This window comes from Pelophylax lessonae (assembly GCF_965119305.1).
Source record: "Pelophylax lessonae genome assembly, chromosome: 10".
Classification (NCBI taxonomy): Eukaryota; Metazoa; Chordata; class Amphibia; order Anura; family Ranidae; genus Pelophylax; species Pelophylax lessonae.
Genome location: NC_138777.1, coordinates 22058840 through 22075307, shown reverse-complemented (window position 1 = coordinate 22075307; position 16468 = coordinate 22058840). Strand labels below are relative to the sequence as shown.

Here is a 16468-nt window from a genome sequence, read left to right as displayed (position 1 = left end):
GTCATTGGCTGTGACCAATGGACACAGCCGGTGACATATCACACCACAGCAAGGCACGTTCCAGGAGGACATCATTTGACCTCCACCCAGAACTATGAATGTCCTGGGCTGAACATGAAGTGGTTAAATGTGGTTTAAAGTAAAATTTGGAGGTTTCATAAAGTGTTAAAATGTTTTGGTAGGACCACTTAATAAATGTAAATGTCCTGAATTATTTTCAAAATAAATAATTGGGTAATTTAAATACTTTAAAAAATGTATAATTTACCAGAAAATGTGAATAGAATGAGTCTTATAAAGCGCATAACAGTATGAAAATTGTGTTTCCAGTTCCCGGACAAGCTGTGGGTGTCACAGTGAACAATCACCAGTCGGTGAATTCTCTGGTGGTGAACTGGGCGGCACCAATAGGAAATGTGACCATTTATAATGTCACCATAACAGGAGATGTAAATAGGACATTGCAGAATACATCTACACAAGTGATTTTCACTGACTTACTACCAGGAAGGAATTATACCGTCACTGTACAGACAATCAGTGCGAGCTGCAACAGTCCAATCACTACAGTGACAGAGGCCACATGTGAGTATGATCCACCAGTGATCTGTGTTTTCTGTGTATGATCAGAGTATGGGGGATGTGATTGTAAGGCCACAGGTGAGTATTTGTCTCTTGACTGTTTGCAGGTGTGATCAAATAACAGTGACAGTTAGGCTCGGTTCACACTGCTGCGACATGGGATCCGCCTTGTGAGACCCCAAGTTGCATGAAATGTCAAATTCAATGTTTCCCTTTGAGAGCCATCTTAACTGATACACAAGTCACTCTGACTTTAGAAAAGATTCCTGCACTACTTTGGTCCTACTTGTGTACAATTTCAACTCTTTTACATGCTCCTAAATAGCATCCAAGTTGAATCAAGTCAGAAGGAAGTCACAGGTCAAAGTCGCAGGCAAAGTCGTATTGCCTTCTTATTGCAGCAGTTTGTACCAAGCCTTTCATGATTTAAAAGGGTAATTACATTCTTTGCTCCTCTTACTAGAGACAGACTTTGGTCATCACTTTGTGATGTCTTTCCTATAACCAGAAATCTTTGTGACTACAGAGTAACTAACACCCTAAATAAAATAAATATGTACAGAAGAACTATAATGGTTTCGGGGAAATTATATTTTATCTTTATGTTCATTATTAAAATGTTTGTACTCATTGTTTTATTGATTTTTATTCACAATATATGCATACTTTGTTTTACAATATTTTACATATGGAGTGTCTTTGCTAAAGAATTCCCAAAATACCATGGGCTGTCTATAGAGAATACAACAATAGGTATTTCCTTTCAGCCAAGCAGTGTCTGATTGAAACTAGACAAAGAAAAAGAGACATTAAAAAACATACGGTTCATTCTCTAGAAGTAAATCTGACTGAAAGGTTGGTCTTCTAGGTCAGGGGTCTCCAAAATACGGCTCGCGGATCACATCCGGCCCGCTGGGACATTTTTTTCCAGCCTGCAGCTTGAGTCATCAGACTTACTGTAAGGTCAATTTCAGCTTAAGCTACTGTATGTCGGGTAGCAGGAACTACCCAACCATAGCGCTTCACCAAGTTGTTGATTGCTAGGGCCTGCTGCACCTCCTGGCTCTAGCCCCGCTGTTAGCTGAAGTGCCCATTACGGCTGTAATTCTTGCCTACAACGTGCCTGGTGCCGGCAGGTGCAGCAGAACAGCACTGAAGCCAGACACAGATGCTGGTGCTGTTGGGGGGGGGGGGGGGGGGAGGGTGGCTCTCTGATGGGGCCTCAAATGTTCAAAGGTGGCTCTGATGAGGGATACAAATGTGGAAGGGGATGCTCAAAGGGGGAGACAATTGTGCAGGGGTCTCTGATGGGGACATAAAAGTGCGGTGGGGGCTCTGATAGGGACACACATGTGTGGGGGGGGGAGGCTCTGACGGTGACACAAACATTTAGGGGGCCTCTGATGGGGACGCAAACATTTGGGGGGCTCTGATGAGGGCACAAATGTGTGGCGGTGGTCTGATGGGGACACAAATGTGTGGTGGGGGGGTCTGATGATGGGGACACAGTGTGTGGGGGGGGGCTGTGATGGTGACCCAAACATTTAGGGGGCCTCTGATGGGGACGCAAAAATGTGGGGGGCTCTGATGAGGGCACAAATGTGTGGCGGGGGTCTGATGGGGACACAAATGTGTAGTGGGCGGGGGTCTGATGATGGGGACACAGTGTGTGGGGGGGCTGTGATGGTGACACAGATGTGTTTGGGGGCTCTGATGGGGTCACAAATATGTTGGGGCTCTGATGAGGGCACAAATGTGCATTGGGGGTCTGATGATGGGGACACAGGGTGTGTGGGGGGGCTGTGATGGTGACACAAATGTGTTCGGGTGCTCTGGTGGGGACACAAATATTTGGGGGCGTTCTGATCAGGATACAAATGTGCACCAGGGGGTCTGATGGGGACACAAATGTGTGGAGGAGGTCTAATGGAGACACAGCGTGTGGGAGGAGCTATGATGAGGGCAAAAATGAGTCAGGGGGCTCTGATGAGGGCACAAATGTGTCGGGGGGCTCTGATGGGGACACAAAAATGCAGGGGCACCCTGATGGGGACACAAAAATGCAGGGGAGCTCTGTTCGGGACACGTGTCAGGGAGCTCTGATGGGGACACAAATATGCAGGGGGGCTCTGATGGGGTCACAAATATGTGAGGGACTCTGATGGGGACAAAAATATGCAGGGAGCCTTTGATGGGGACACAAATATGCAGGAGTGCAGAAGGCACTGTTGGGTACACCAATGTGGAAGGGGGCTCGAAGGGGGACACAAATAGGCAGGGGGGCTCTAAAGAGATGTGGGTGAAGGGGGCTAAGAACTGTGTAGCAGACTTTTAGTAGCACTATGCAGCAGGCTGTACAGAATTAAGAAAGTTCCTTTGTAGTAGAAGGATTTCAGTGGACCTTGTTTCTTCAAGACACTAGCTAGTGTCCCCTTTAGCTTACACTTAGTATGCTGACTTCCAGCACAAAGAGGGGGGTCCCCAGTGGGTGTCTGTACTCACAAGGCTCCTGAAGCACACACAGGAGCATTCCTCAGTAGTAGCAGACAGGATCTGTGGACATCCTCCCTCAGTCAGCTTACAAGAGAACCATGGGTTGCAACTTCAATGTTTCAGGCCCTCAGATCTCCTACCTGAGGCCACATGGCAGCCTGTGCTGGGGAAAGTGCAGCAGCCCTCTCCCCACCTGGACCTCCACCCCAGAGATAAACTGGACTTAAACATGAGCCTATGTGCTTTTCAGATATAAATACAGTCACCCAGCATGCCTTGGGGCTCATCCCCCTCTAATTGGCCAGGGCTGTATAGACATCCCATGCTCCCATCTTCCAGGTTTCCACCCACTGTCCAATATACTCCATAGCTTTTGGATCAGTGTGAAACATCCAGACAGCATGAGCTGCACCAGAGCACACTGAGCACCATCTGCTAAACAATCACAGCTCTCTGTTAAGCAGACAGCATCAACATTTGCCTGTCTCCCTGTTAAGCAGAGAAACCAAAAAACTATAAACACTCATTCTATCACCTAACTAGGAGGGCACTACAAAAAAAGATATAAACAGTAAACAAATATATACAATAACAGTTTTAAAAACGTATAGGTTTAAAAAATAGATATACTATCAAAGAAGACCTTCATAAATGGGGAACCTTGTTCTTTTCATGGTTTGGTCGAGCTGCATTGATAAAAATGAATATTCTCCCAAGAATGTTATACATCCTTCAGGCTGTTCCTATCACAATTCATGCGTCCTTTTTTTTAGAAATTTCCGTTCATTGTGTATACGGTTCCTATGGAACAATAAAAGACCAAGGATCAGCTTTGACCAACTGATAAGACCTAAGCAGAAAGGTGGCATCGGTATCCCTGACCTACAGAACTATTATTGGGCCTGTCACCTATCCAGAATTGTGGACTGGTTGGTGCATGCCACCCTCAAGGATTGGGTTCCCCTTGAGGGGGCATTTTCCCACCTTCCTTTAGAAAATACTCCTTGGATTAAGCCAGGTCACATACCGCCGTTACTCAAAAAACACCCACTCATTGGCCCAACACTCCAAGTCTTCAAGAAAATCTCCAAGAAATTTGGCCTTTCTTCTAACCCAGGTCCCCTTACACCAATTAATAACAATTCAGCCTTGCCCCCAGGAATGGACTTATCCCTCATTAAAAATAACTGGCCATTTAAACACTTACTTGCTAAACACTTTTTCTCAGGAGGCATTTTCCGAGATTTTGCCTATGTTTCCACTCAGTTGTCAAAAGGCTCTTTCCCTGCCTTGCTATACCATCAAATAAGACATTTCCTCACAACTTCCGACCAATCCACTTCATTGTCACGACAACCCACTCCATTTCAAACCCTTTGCTCTCAATCCGCCCCTCTAAGACATGTTGTCTCTTTGACGCACAATATGCTCTTCATAAACACTTCCTCGAAAGAAGGGAGAGCATGTCTCGCATGGGAGAAGGATTTAAGTATGGATTTATCAGAATCCGACTGGGAACGCATTTTCAGCATTGCACATAAGGGATCCATTAACGTCTTGACACAAGAAAACAACTTCAAAACACTGTCCCGATGGTATAGAACACCAACTTTACTACATAAATTCAACTCTGAGAACTCAGATAAATGTTGGAGATGCTCCAGGGAGGAAGGTACCCTTTTGCATATTTGGTGGTCCTGCCCACATATCCAAAAATTTTGGGCACAAGTGCATCAAATAACGACCAAAGTCTCCACAATGGCTCTAGATTATACCCCAGCGCAACTGTTACTACACCATTCTGACACCCCAATATCTGCATACTGCAATACGCTTCCCCTACACATGATCAATGCTGCCAAGTTGTGTATTCCCATTCACTGGGGTTCACAACACATTCCCTCAATGAAGGAATGGTTTAAAAAAATCAACAAGATTGCAGAAATGGAGGAACTCATAAATATTGGCAAAGATACACCAACACAATTCTACCAGACTTGGGCATGTTGGTTGCACTTCAGAACCACAAACCAATACACAGAACTTAAAGACGGGATTATCTTACAACAAACATAACACATTTTACAAGAAATCTGCATATAGTTTAGGGGTAGTATACTTTTTCCCTCGTGGAATTTAAACTCTATCTTTACAGGGAGATATCACCCCCTACACCAGGGATGTGTGGGGCTATCTCTCCTCAAACAAATTGGCTACACAGTTTTAAACATCTTTGATCCAAACTGTCATAGGAAGAGCTATGTCGTATCTTATAAATAATGGTCTAAATTGATACTGTATTTCTTCATGCCTTTCTAACACCCCCCCCCCCCCCCACATTTGTATTCAGTTCTAGAAACCTATGCTAATTCTATGTACCAAGAAGAGTGTTACTTTCTATGTATTCAATGTATGTTGATTATTGCTGTATTGTTCATTTAATTTGAATAAAATAAAACTTTTATTGGGAAAAAAAAATAGATATACAATTGATCTCAATACATTTTAGTTTCCCTTTAATCCATTATAGTTTCTTCTTAAAATAGTTTCTAATGAGAGTCAAGTAAGGCCCCGTTCACATACAAGCGACGCTACTTCCTCTACTACCTACTACCTCTGAGGTCGCGGTGCGAGCAGCGTGCCGCGACCTCGGAGCGGCCACCACAGACTTCATAACATTGAAGTCTATGGCGGTCGCCCCCTGGTCGCCCCAAAGAAGCTCCGGACCCTTTTTCTAAGTCGGAGCGACTTGTGTCGCTCCTATTAGAACAGGTCCGCAGCTTCCCTATGGGAGGCGACCTACGGCGACCTGTGAGGCGACCAGGTCGCCTCACAGGTCGCCTTAGTGTGAACGGGGACTGAGACAACCTGTAACTAAAAAAGGGAAACTCAAAGGGGGTTCATTTTCAATTGCTGCACATATCAAGAAATAGGGATTGTAACTAATATAACACCAAAAGTAATCTGAGGTGTGTTTATCACTGTGCATACTACATTATTTTCCTAAACATCCATTCTTGGACAATATATAGCTATTTTCTCTATTTGAATGCCTCTGCTACAAATATTCTAAGACCCGTGTCCCTATTTCCAGCTTCTAATGATAAAAGTTTCAGAAACAGAAATGTTATATATTTGATAAAAAGAAATGTCTTCACAAGGAGTCATGGTTTTCCAACATGCAGCTGGCCTTCTCTGCAGTAATTTTATAATAAAGTGCTACTATCAATTCAAAGGACATAAAAAAAAAAATAATAAATTGCAAAAGCCAAGTTCTGACTCTTGATGGTGCTCAACACCAGGTGCCGGTACATGCCAGAGTGAAGAAAAATAAGTATCACAGAGGCTGTATAGGCCCTTGGATTATGGTCATCAGCCTCATATCATCTAAAGAAGGCCTTTGAGGTGAAAGAAGAAGGTTTGCATGTCCAGAGTATGGTAGAGTTAGCAGCTTACAACAGACGTTCTCTTGGAGCATGGCCCCCAATATCCATGCCTTTAAGGCGAGAAGCAAGATCTGAGATAGAACATCTGCCTGAACAAAGAGGAGCCACTGAGAATCTGAGAATATAATATTTTTTACTCAGTAACAGGCTCTGACTACACCAGAGCTACCATAATTGTGGGTATGATTTTTGACTTAATCCTCTGTAGAAGGCTTAAAAGAAGCTTCCATATGATGAAATACATACGTCAGAGTTTATGATGTATATAAAATCTGTCTATATCTATTACTCTTTATTTAACATCCCACACAAAAAAATATATCCTCATTGGGCATTCAGTGTAGAGTAACTGTCAGAATGTTGCACCATTCAGTTGGCATAGAAACCATAATGCATGATTTAAAGGCCTTTGGCTTCTTTGTAGATTAACCTTGGTGGTGCCACTACTGCAGTTGCACAAGCTTATGTGTGGCTGTAGTCATAGAAAGCCTTACGATGTACTCTGGCTGTAGTGCTGATGCATAAAAGATGACAGCAGTACTGTTAGTGTGCACAAGAACCCAAGTCTTTAAAGATGATGCATGGTGATGGTTATGATCTGTGCTCCATGGACATTAGAGTTGGCTGCAACAGTTGCATTGAGAAGGAATATAAAAGATAACAACATTTCATTGCCCATGAGCAGTGTGTACAAGAAATACAGGATTAGTTTAACAGATTTATTAGATTTTTTGCTTTTGATTAAAATGCACTTTTCTTCCTGTGTTAATTTTTCCTCATTCTCCTATTCTGTTTCCCAGATCCTACTGCAACAGGAAACATCACTTTCAATACAATCGTAGCAAACAACATCACATTGTCTTGGGCACAGCCAGTAAATATGACCAATCTGGTAATGTCTTACAATATATCTTATGGGAATTCTTCTTCTTCTCCCATCATTTGGTCCCAAACAAGCTACACAAGCAATGCCACCCTTCAGAGCCTGACTTCCGGAACTAATTACACCATTTCTGTGATGACAATCGGAGTTCGGTGGTATCAGAGCACGCCTCTGACTGGATCTGTGTATACAAGTAGGTAGCAAAAACAAGAAATCCTGTAACTGTTATGTCTATATCTTATTACAAATAAAGCTATTATTGTAATCTTTACTTTATAGAGCCATGGCCAAGTAGGTAGCAAAAACAAGAAAAAAAAAACAAGAAATCCTGTATTTTTTATGTCTATATCTTATTACAATAATTTTATTATTATTATCTTTACTTTATAGAGCCATGGCCGGTATCAAATCTAAATTTCACAAATGTGATGTCAAATACTGTGATAATAAATTGGAGCAGACCGCTTGAGTATCAGAACACATACCGCTACAGAGTGCAGACAATTCTCACATCATCATCTACACTGATAAGTAATATAATGGTGAATAATGAATCAGCTACAGTAAGCAATCTGACAGCAGGAGAAACATACACATTCTCTGTATATGTAAGAGCTGCTGATAATGCCACTGAATCTGACCCTGTGACCCAAACTACCTGCACAGGTGAGTAAAGAATGATTGTTTAATAAATCACAGAAACAGCATGAAGTTTTTTGAAGGGTAATATGTTTTATATCATGTTCAAACAGGCAAGATGTGTGTTAAAATGTAAGATTTTCATAAAGCTTCATCCAACCTTAGTCTATAAAACCTGGATTTATTGTAGAGGGCCATTTAAGGTGTGAGAAAAATTAACTTTAGTCATCTCTATTGTTTGTATATGTACAACACACTTAAAGGGTTAGTTCACCTTTACCAAAAGCTGCCTATGATGATAAGAAACGTCTGTAGATGAAACAAACTTTGCAGCTCTGACTAAAGTTGAATAAAGCCCTTGCTCTAGGTATAGGCCATTTACGTAACTCATGTAGCCTGACTAGAAAACTCCTAGGACAATGCCAGATTTTCAAAATGAAAGCCGAGTACACTCTACTGAGCAAACCCCTTTTGTGGCTACACCTACAAAACCATGCACCCCCATTTGTAGCAACTTCCACCAAATCATTCCTAATGTAATCACACTCCAATTTTTAATGGGCCCTGAAGCAATTTTAAAAAAGCGATAGACGTTCAAGGTGTAAAGACAAAGGTGTCAATTCAGTAAGAGTTAAATATTGACTGAAAAACATGCGTTAAAATAACGCATGCAGACACAATTTTACAAATGTTCAATTCACTAAGAATTTGCCGGTAAATAGCTCATGTGGTAAAATACCAGTAATTTTATCGCAAGGTAGCTGGTTGTTAACCATATCAATACAGTGCACTTTCACCCCCTTCCTGCCCAGACCAATTTTCAGCTTTTAGCGCTCTCACATTTTGAATGACAATTACTCATTTAAGCAATACTGTACCCAAACAAAATTTTTACCACTTTTTTCAAACAAATAGAGCTTTCTTTTGGTGGTATTTAATCACCACTGGGTTTTTATTTTTTTGTGATACAAGTGAAAAAGTGCAAAAATTTTGAAAAAGAAAAAACACTTTTTTTTAGCTTCTATTGTAAAATTTTGCAAATAAGTAATTTTTGTTCATAAATGTGGGCCAAAATATTTACTGCTACATATCTCTGGTAAAAATAACCCAAATTAGAGGATAATACTTAGGCCCCTTTCACACAGGCGGACCGATCAGATCCGCCTGTCCGTTTAATTGGCGGATCTGAACGACGGTCCGTTCCCATCCGATTTCCCCCATAGAGATGCATGGGAACTGACAGCTGTGTCTCTGCACACAGCGCGGACACACAGCTGTCATCCTCCTGCTCAGCGGGGGATCGGCGGCTCGATCCCCCGCTGAGAAAAACGGAATCCGTCCGATGGATGGATAGTGTGAAAGGGGCCTTAGTCTGTATGAAGGTTATAGTCTACAAGCTATGATGCCAATCATTGAAAACTGATCACACCTGATGTACTGACCGCCTATTTAATTTCTTGAGGCCCTGAAATGTCAGGACAGTACAAATACCCCCCAAATGACCCCTTATTCTGGAAGTAGACAGTCTAAGGTATTTGGTAAGAGGCATGGTGAGTTTTTGAAGTCGTAATTTTTCCCACAATTCTTGGAAAATGAAGAAATTATTTTTTTTTTTACACAAAATTGTCATAACAACAAGTTATTTCTCACACACAGCATGTGCATACTTGCAATTACACCCCACATTGTGGTATTCCTCTTGAGTATGTTAGACGTTTACACAGCCTGGCCTCATAGAGAGGTCCAACATGAAGGGAGCACCGTCAGGCGTTCTAGGAGCATAAATTACACATATAATATCCTGACGACTTTTGAAGGCCCTGGAGCAAAAGGACAATTGAATTACCCACAAAATGACCCCATTTTGGAAAGCAAACACATATATTGTATATTCATATACATGTATATTCTATGAGTCATTATGAGTCTTTTGAACATGTCATATTTTCCATACGTTTTTGGAAAATGTGGAAAGAAAATAAAAACTTTTTTTTTTTTTTTTTTTACACAAATTGACACATAAATTGTCACTTTATAAGATATTTTTTTACAAACACGGCATGTACATAGCAAAATGGGGATAGCACACATGGGAGACTTTTACACAGCCTGACCATATACAGAGGCACAACATCCAAGTAGCACCTTCAGATGTTTTAGGAGCATAAATTACACTTATAATTTCATTACTACATTTCACACTTTTGAAGGCCCTGGAGCACCAGGACAATGGAAACGCTTACAAAATGACCCCGTTTTGGAAAACAAACACCCCAACATAAATTCTATGAGGCATGGGCTGCAGATAGGTACTCAGGTAATCTAAAGGGCTGCAGATAGGTACTCAGATACTCTGGTGGGCTGCAGATAGGTACTGGGTTACTGTGATGGGCTAGAGATGGGTACGTGGGTACTCTGATGGGCTGGAGACAGGTACTCTGGTACTATGATGGGCTGTGACAGGTACTCGGGTATTCTGAAGGGTTGTGACAGGTACTCTGAGGGGTTGTGACAGGTACTCTGATGGGCTGTGACAGGTACTCTGAGGGGTTGTGACAGGTACTCTGATGGGCTGTGACAGGTACTCTGATGGGCTGTGACAGGAACTCTGATGGGCTGTGACAGGTACTCTTTACCCTGATCAGGGATGGGCTGTGTCCCGAGGGATACGTGAGTGCAGCTAGAACGGGCGGAAACAATACAACGTCCTTCAGATAGTAAAGGCTATGGATAGCCTATCACCTCCAGAGGGATTCTCACCAATAGACATAAAAGGGGAACAAAGGAAGAGATCTAGTGCTCTCTGTATGGTTGCAGTAAACAGCTTTATTGAGTAAAGGAATGGTACTCACAAAGGTGGCTCTTCCAAAGCGCATAGCAATCAGCATAAACGGTATCTAGGAGGAAGTCAACGCCTGTGGTTGGGCTTCGACGCCACGCGTATAGGGGACAGAGCCTGCGTGCTGGAAGCTGTCTCTTCCTAGATACCGTTTATGCTAATTGCTATGCGCTTTGGAAGCGCCACCTTTGTGAGTACCATTCCTTTACTCAATAAAGCTGTTTACTGCAACCATACAGAGAGCACTAGATCTCTTCCTTTGTTCCCCTTTTATGTTTATCGGTGAGAATCCCTCTGGAGGTGATAGGCTATCCATAGCCTTTACTATCTGAAGGTCCCTGTGCATATACAACGCTGTGATTGACCCAGCAGTGGGTCTATAGTGGAGGTGAGAGACCAATTCACCTGGTGGTGGGATTGCACTAATCACGAAAGCACTAATTAAGTTTTGCACAAGATTCTTTTGGACACGTGGATTCACCGTTTATTTGATTGATTGTATGGACATTGGAACATGTATGGACACTGATTTTGAGTTTTATTACACTATGTGTGCACATGACTAGCGCAACACTACTTTTTGGTTTATTTAGTTTACATTGTGTGGTTTAGACACTTTTAGTGTGTGCAGCCGGTCTTTATATTATTTGTTTATTGCACCATTCACTATTGATTTTTTTGCGCTGATAGTTTTTGTTATATATTACAATACAACGTCCGCCCGGTGGGGGGGAATGTTCCTGCTGGCTTCTTTTTACTTTTTTTTTGCGCCGGTAAGGAAGGGGTTAAGGAGTGGGCCAGGAGGCCTGATGCCGTGTCACAATAGATGACTCATATGCTTAATGTAAAAAAAACAGCGTGGGGGTCCCCCCCCCAATCCATACCAGGCACTTTGGGTTGGTATGGCTGTTAAAAGGGAACCCCACACAAGAATTTAAAAAAACAAAATGGCGTGGGATCGCCCGAAAATCTATACCAGACCCTCATCTGAGCATGCAGCTTGTCCCTATGTTGATGTCACAATTTTTGGAAAATAAAGACTTTTTTTTCCCCCAATTTATTTTTTTACATACTGTCTCCAGTGCAGTATAGCTGCACATAACTGGTGTGGCAGTGGTCAGGGACAATGACTGGTGACAGTATGTAAAAAAAAAAAAAAAATAATATTTTTTTTTTTCAATTTGTTTTATTTTTTCATTTATAATTTTTTTTTTCTAACACATTATGACCAGAGCAATACAGTTTTTCAATAGTAACACTGTACTACTTTAAGGAAGTGATCAGGAATTTTTTTGAATTTCACTGGTATAAGCAACTATTTTTACTGCATGAAACTGATTCATTCAGTATCTGTTGTTGTGATAAGCTGTGATTGGCCAAAGCTAATCACATTGTACAGACGGACTTTGATTGGCCCTGTCTGTACCATGTAATCACTGTGACCAATCACAGCTAGCAACACAAATGTACACAATAAGTGGCATGAAAGGAAGCCATCTATTGTTTACAATTATCATGTGATCTTCCGTGATTGGTCACAGCAATCACATGGCACTGGCAGCGGGCCGGTACACTGATCAGTCATTGGCTGTGTCCAATGTACACAGCCAGTGACATATCACACCACAGCGAGGCACGTTCCAGGAGGACATCATATGACCTCCACCCAGAACTATGAATGTCCTGGGATGGGCAGGAAGTGGGTAAATGTGGTTTAAAGGTAAGATTTGTAGGTTTTCATAAAGTGTAAAAATGTTTTTTTAGGACCATTTATTAATTGTAAATGTCCTGATTTTTTTCTTGTTTTTCTACTAAATCTATAAATACTTTAAAAAAACGTATCAGTCACCTGAAAATATGAATAGAATGAGTCTTATAAAGCGCATAACAGTATGAAAATTGTATTTCCAGTTCCCGGACAAGCTGTGGGTGTCACAGTGAACAATTACCGGTCGGTGAATTCTCTGGTGGTGAACTGGACGGCACCAATAGGAAACATCACCATTTATAATGTCACCATAACAGGAGATGTAAATAGGACATTGCAGAATACATCTACACAAGTGACTTTCACTAACTTACTACCAGGAAGGAATTATACCGTCACTGTACAGACAATCAGTGCGAGCTGCAACAGTCCAATCACTACAGTGACAGAGGCCACATGTGAGTATGATCCACCAGTGATCTGTTATATCTGTGTATGATCAGAGTATGGGGGATGTGATTGTAAGGGTGCTGTAAAGCAACACGTGAGTATTTGTCTTGACTGTTTCCAGGTGTGATCAAAAAACAGTGACACTAATGTCCCGTACACAGTGTAAGGAAATCGGGCAAACATTTTCGTCCGAGGAACAATCGTATGATTTTATGATAGTGTGTACACAACTTTCGACAGCTGATTCTAACATTCCTAACCAAAATTTCCAAAGGGACAAACACCAACATTTTTCTTGTACAGGAGCAGAATTAATCCATTTTGTTTAATGTATATCATTTTGTACGATTTTCGTACAAGAAATAGCAGATACGAAGACTGCGCATGATCAGAAACAACAGATAACAAAAAAAAAAGCCTTTTTTGTACGAGAATATTCGTACATTATTTCTATCCCCGGTTCGGACTTTCTGTGAAACATAGAGGAAAACCAGTCGATCGTTCGCCCAATTTTCTCATAATATGTATGGGGCTTTAGGCTCGGTTCACACTGCTGCGACATGGGATCCAACTTGTGAGATCCCTAGTCGCATGACATGTCAAATTCAATGTTTTTCTATGAGAGCCATTTTAACTGATTCTACACAAGTTGCTCCGACTTTAGAAAAGGTTCCTGCACTATTTTGGTCCGACTTGTGTACGATTTCAGCTCTTGTACAGTCTTCTAAATAGCATCCAAGTTGAATCAAGTCAGAAGGAAGCCGAAGGGCAAAGCCGCAGGCAAAGTTGTATGACCTTGCTGTCGCAGCAGTTTGTACCAGGGGCGTAACTACAGGGGTTGCAGGGGTTGCAATTGCAACCGGGCCCCATGCTCCAGGGGTCCTGTGCGGCTCCCCTGTACACCTGGATAGGAGAGGCGGAGGGGCAGCATGTAGAGAAATCACTGTTCTCCTTTTTCCTCCTATAGCTGAAGGAGGAAAATGGAGGAGATTGGTTCCTCTGTATACTGCCCCCGCCACTCCTCCTATCCAGTTCACTTGTGTTCTGCTGTCTCTGGGCCCCTGTGTGCTCCTCTGGTCCCCCCTCCCCCACTGTGCTCCCTTCCCTCTCCTGCCGGCTGCTGCCGGGAATGTGTCACAACAGAAAACCAGGAAGGGGTCGGTAAATATGTAATTTACCAGCTCCTTCCTTTTCTGAATGGACAGAGTCATAGTCAGTGACATTGTAAAAAAAATAAAATGAAATGATAAAAAATAATACAAATAAAATACCAAAAAATAAAAACTATTGACACCAGTGGGGGAACTTCCAGGATCGCAAAGGTCACACTTGCGACTGGGCTCTGGCATTCCACCGCCGTGGGGAGGCCCCAAGATGGCAGGAAGGGGGCCCACTGCAGAACTTGTGAAAGGGTCCCGCTGCGGGACCGTAATTAAGGGCCCCGCAATGAGAGTAAAGGGCCCCAGGATCAGTGGGAAGAACCCCAGGCTTAAAGGGAAGGGCCCCGGCCAGGGGTCCGGGGGGCCCTTCATGGTTTCTTGCACCGGAGCCCTGAGGGTTCTAATTACGCCTCTTGTTTGTACCAAGCCTTTCATGATTTAAAAGGGTAATCACAAGTGTTTACATGACCTTTAATCTGTGCTCCTCTTACCAGAGACAGACCTCGGTCACCACTTTGTGATGTCTTTCCTATAACCCTAAATCTTTGTGACTACAGAGTAACTAACACCCTATATAAAATAAATATGTACAGAAGAACTATAATGGCTTTGGGTAAATTATATTTAATTCTTAATCTTTATGTTTACTATTAAAATGTTTGTACTCATTTTTTTATTACTTTTTATTACTTTTTAATCACAATATATGCATACTTTGTTTTATAATATTTTATATATAGAGCGTCTGTGCTAAAGGATTCCCAAAATACCATGGGCTGTTTACAGAGAATACAGCAATAGGCATTTCCTTTCAGCCAAGCAGTGTCTGATTGAAACTAGACAACGAAAAAGAGACATACATTCTCTTGAAGAAAATCTGACTGAAGGATTGGTCTTCTCTCTAGGTTATTGGGTATTTTGCCATCCATGCAGGTTATTACTGGAGCCAAGTCACCACTGCAAAAGCCCTTCTCCCCACCTTTATACCCTTTTTGTAAAATAACTATATTTATTGTAACATAATATTGTTTATATATATTTCATACATAGCTATTTTCAACCAGCAGTTGGTGGATGGCTGTTGATCCCAATACATTTTACTTTCCCCATATAAAATTGTCCTCCTTAACCACTTCAATACTGGGCACTATACCCCCCCCCCCCGGCTTGTCAGCTTGCGCAGTCATGCAACACTGTACCCAAATTAGATTTTCCCCACAAATAGAGCTTTCTTTTGGTGGTATTTGATCACCACTGGCTCTTTTATTTTTTGTGCTTCAAATAAAAAAAGACTGAAAAAAAAAAAAAGTTTTTCTTTGTTTCTGTTATAACATTTTGTAACTAAGTATGTTTTCCCCTTCACTGACGTGCACTGATGAGGTAGCACTGATGGGAACTGATAGGGCAGCACTGATGGACACTGATAAGGCAGCACTGAGGTGGCACTGATGAGGCACTAATTTGCGGCACCAATGGGCAGTGATAGGTGGCACAGATATGCAGCACTGATGGGCACTGAGAGGTGGCACTGATGGGCACTGATAGATGGCACTGATGGACGGCAGTGATAAGCACTGATGGGTGGCAATGATGGGCACTAATGGGTGGCACTGATAGGCAGCACTGATGAAGAGGCACTGACAGGCATTACTGATGGGCACTGATTGGCATCACATGTGGGTACAGGTGGGCACTGATTCGCATTACCATCAGGCACTGGTGGGCTTCACTGGTGGGACACCAATGGGCATCACTGGTGCTGGAAATCAATGCGCTGATTATCAGTGCAGACCCCCCCCCCCCCCCCCCCCCGCCCAAAGAGCCACTGATCAGCTCTCCTCTACCCGCGCCTTGTCAGCACGAATGGAGAAAAGCTGATAAACGGCACTTCCTGGTTACAAGGTGATCGGCTGTGAGTGGACACAGCTGATCACGTGATAAACAAATAAAAAATTGGTAGCCCAAAAGAATAAACAGTGATAAACAGCCTAAGTCATAGGCACTTTACCTAGATTGGAAATGTGGTGTGTTGGAAGGACACACCGCACAACGGATCACCGCACTGCGTGCCCCTGGGGGCGTGCATGAGCGGCTTATCTTGCTGGACATCATATGACGTCTATTCAGGATAATGGAACCCTCGTCTGGCCATCATTTTGCTATAGGCCAGACGAGAAGAGGCTAAAGTGGTTGTAAAGCCACTTGTCATGTCTCTACAATCCACTCTGTTAGATAATAACATGTGCCCCACTGTATGTCCTTTATTTA

General features: G+C 42.4%; 1 protein-coding gene across 1 annotated transcript in view; it reads left to right on the top strand.

The window, feature by feature from the left end:
• The window catches only part of LOC309565583 (receptor-type tyrosine-protein phosphatase beta-like), a 285362-nt gene that overhangs the window by 127008 nt on the left and 141886 nt on the right, over window positions 1-16468 (top strand). Inside the window, exons 14-17 of the mRNA XM_082270537.1 lie at window positions 331-585; window positions 7322-7597; window positions 7795-8070; window positions 12794-13048. Coding sequence (XP_082126663.1) covers window positions 331-585; window positions 7322-7597; window positions 7795-8070; window positions 12794-13048 — 1062 coding nt within the window. The remainder of the gene's footprint in view (window positions 1-330; window positions 586-7321; window positions 7598-7794; window positions 8071-12793; window positions 13049-16468) is intronic.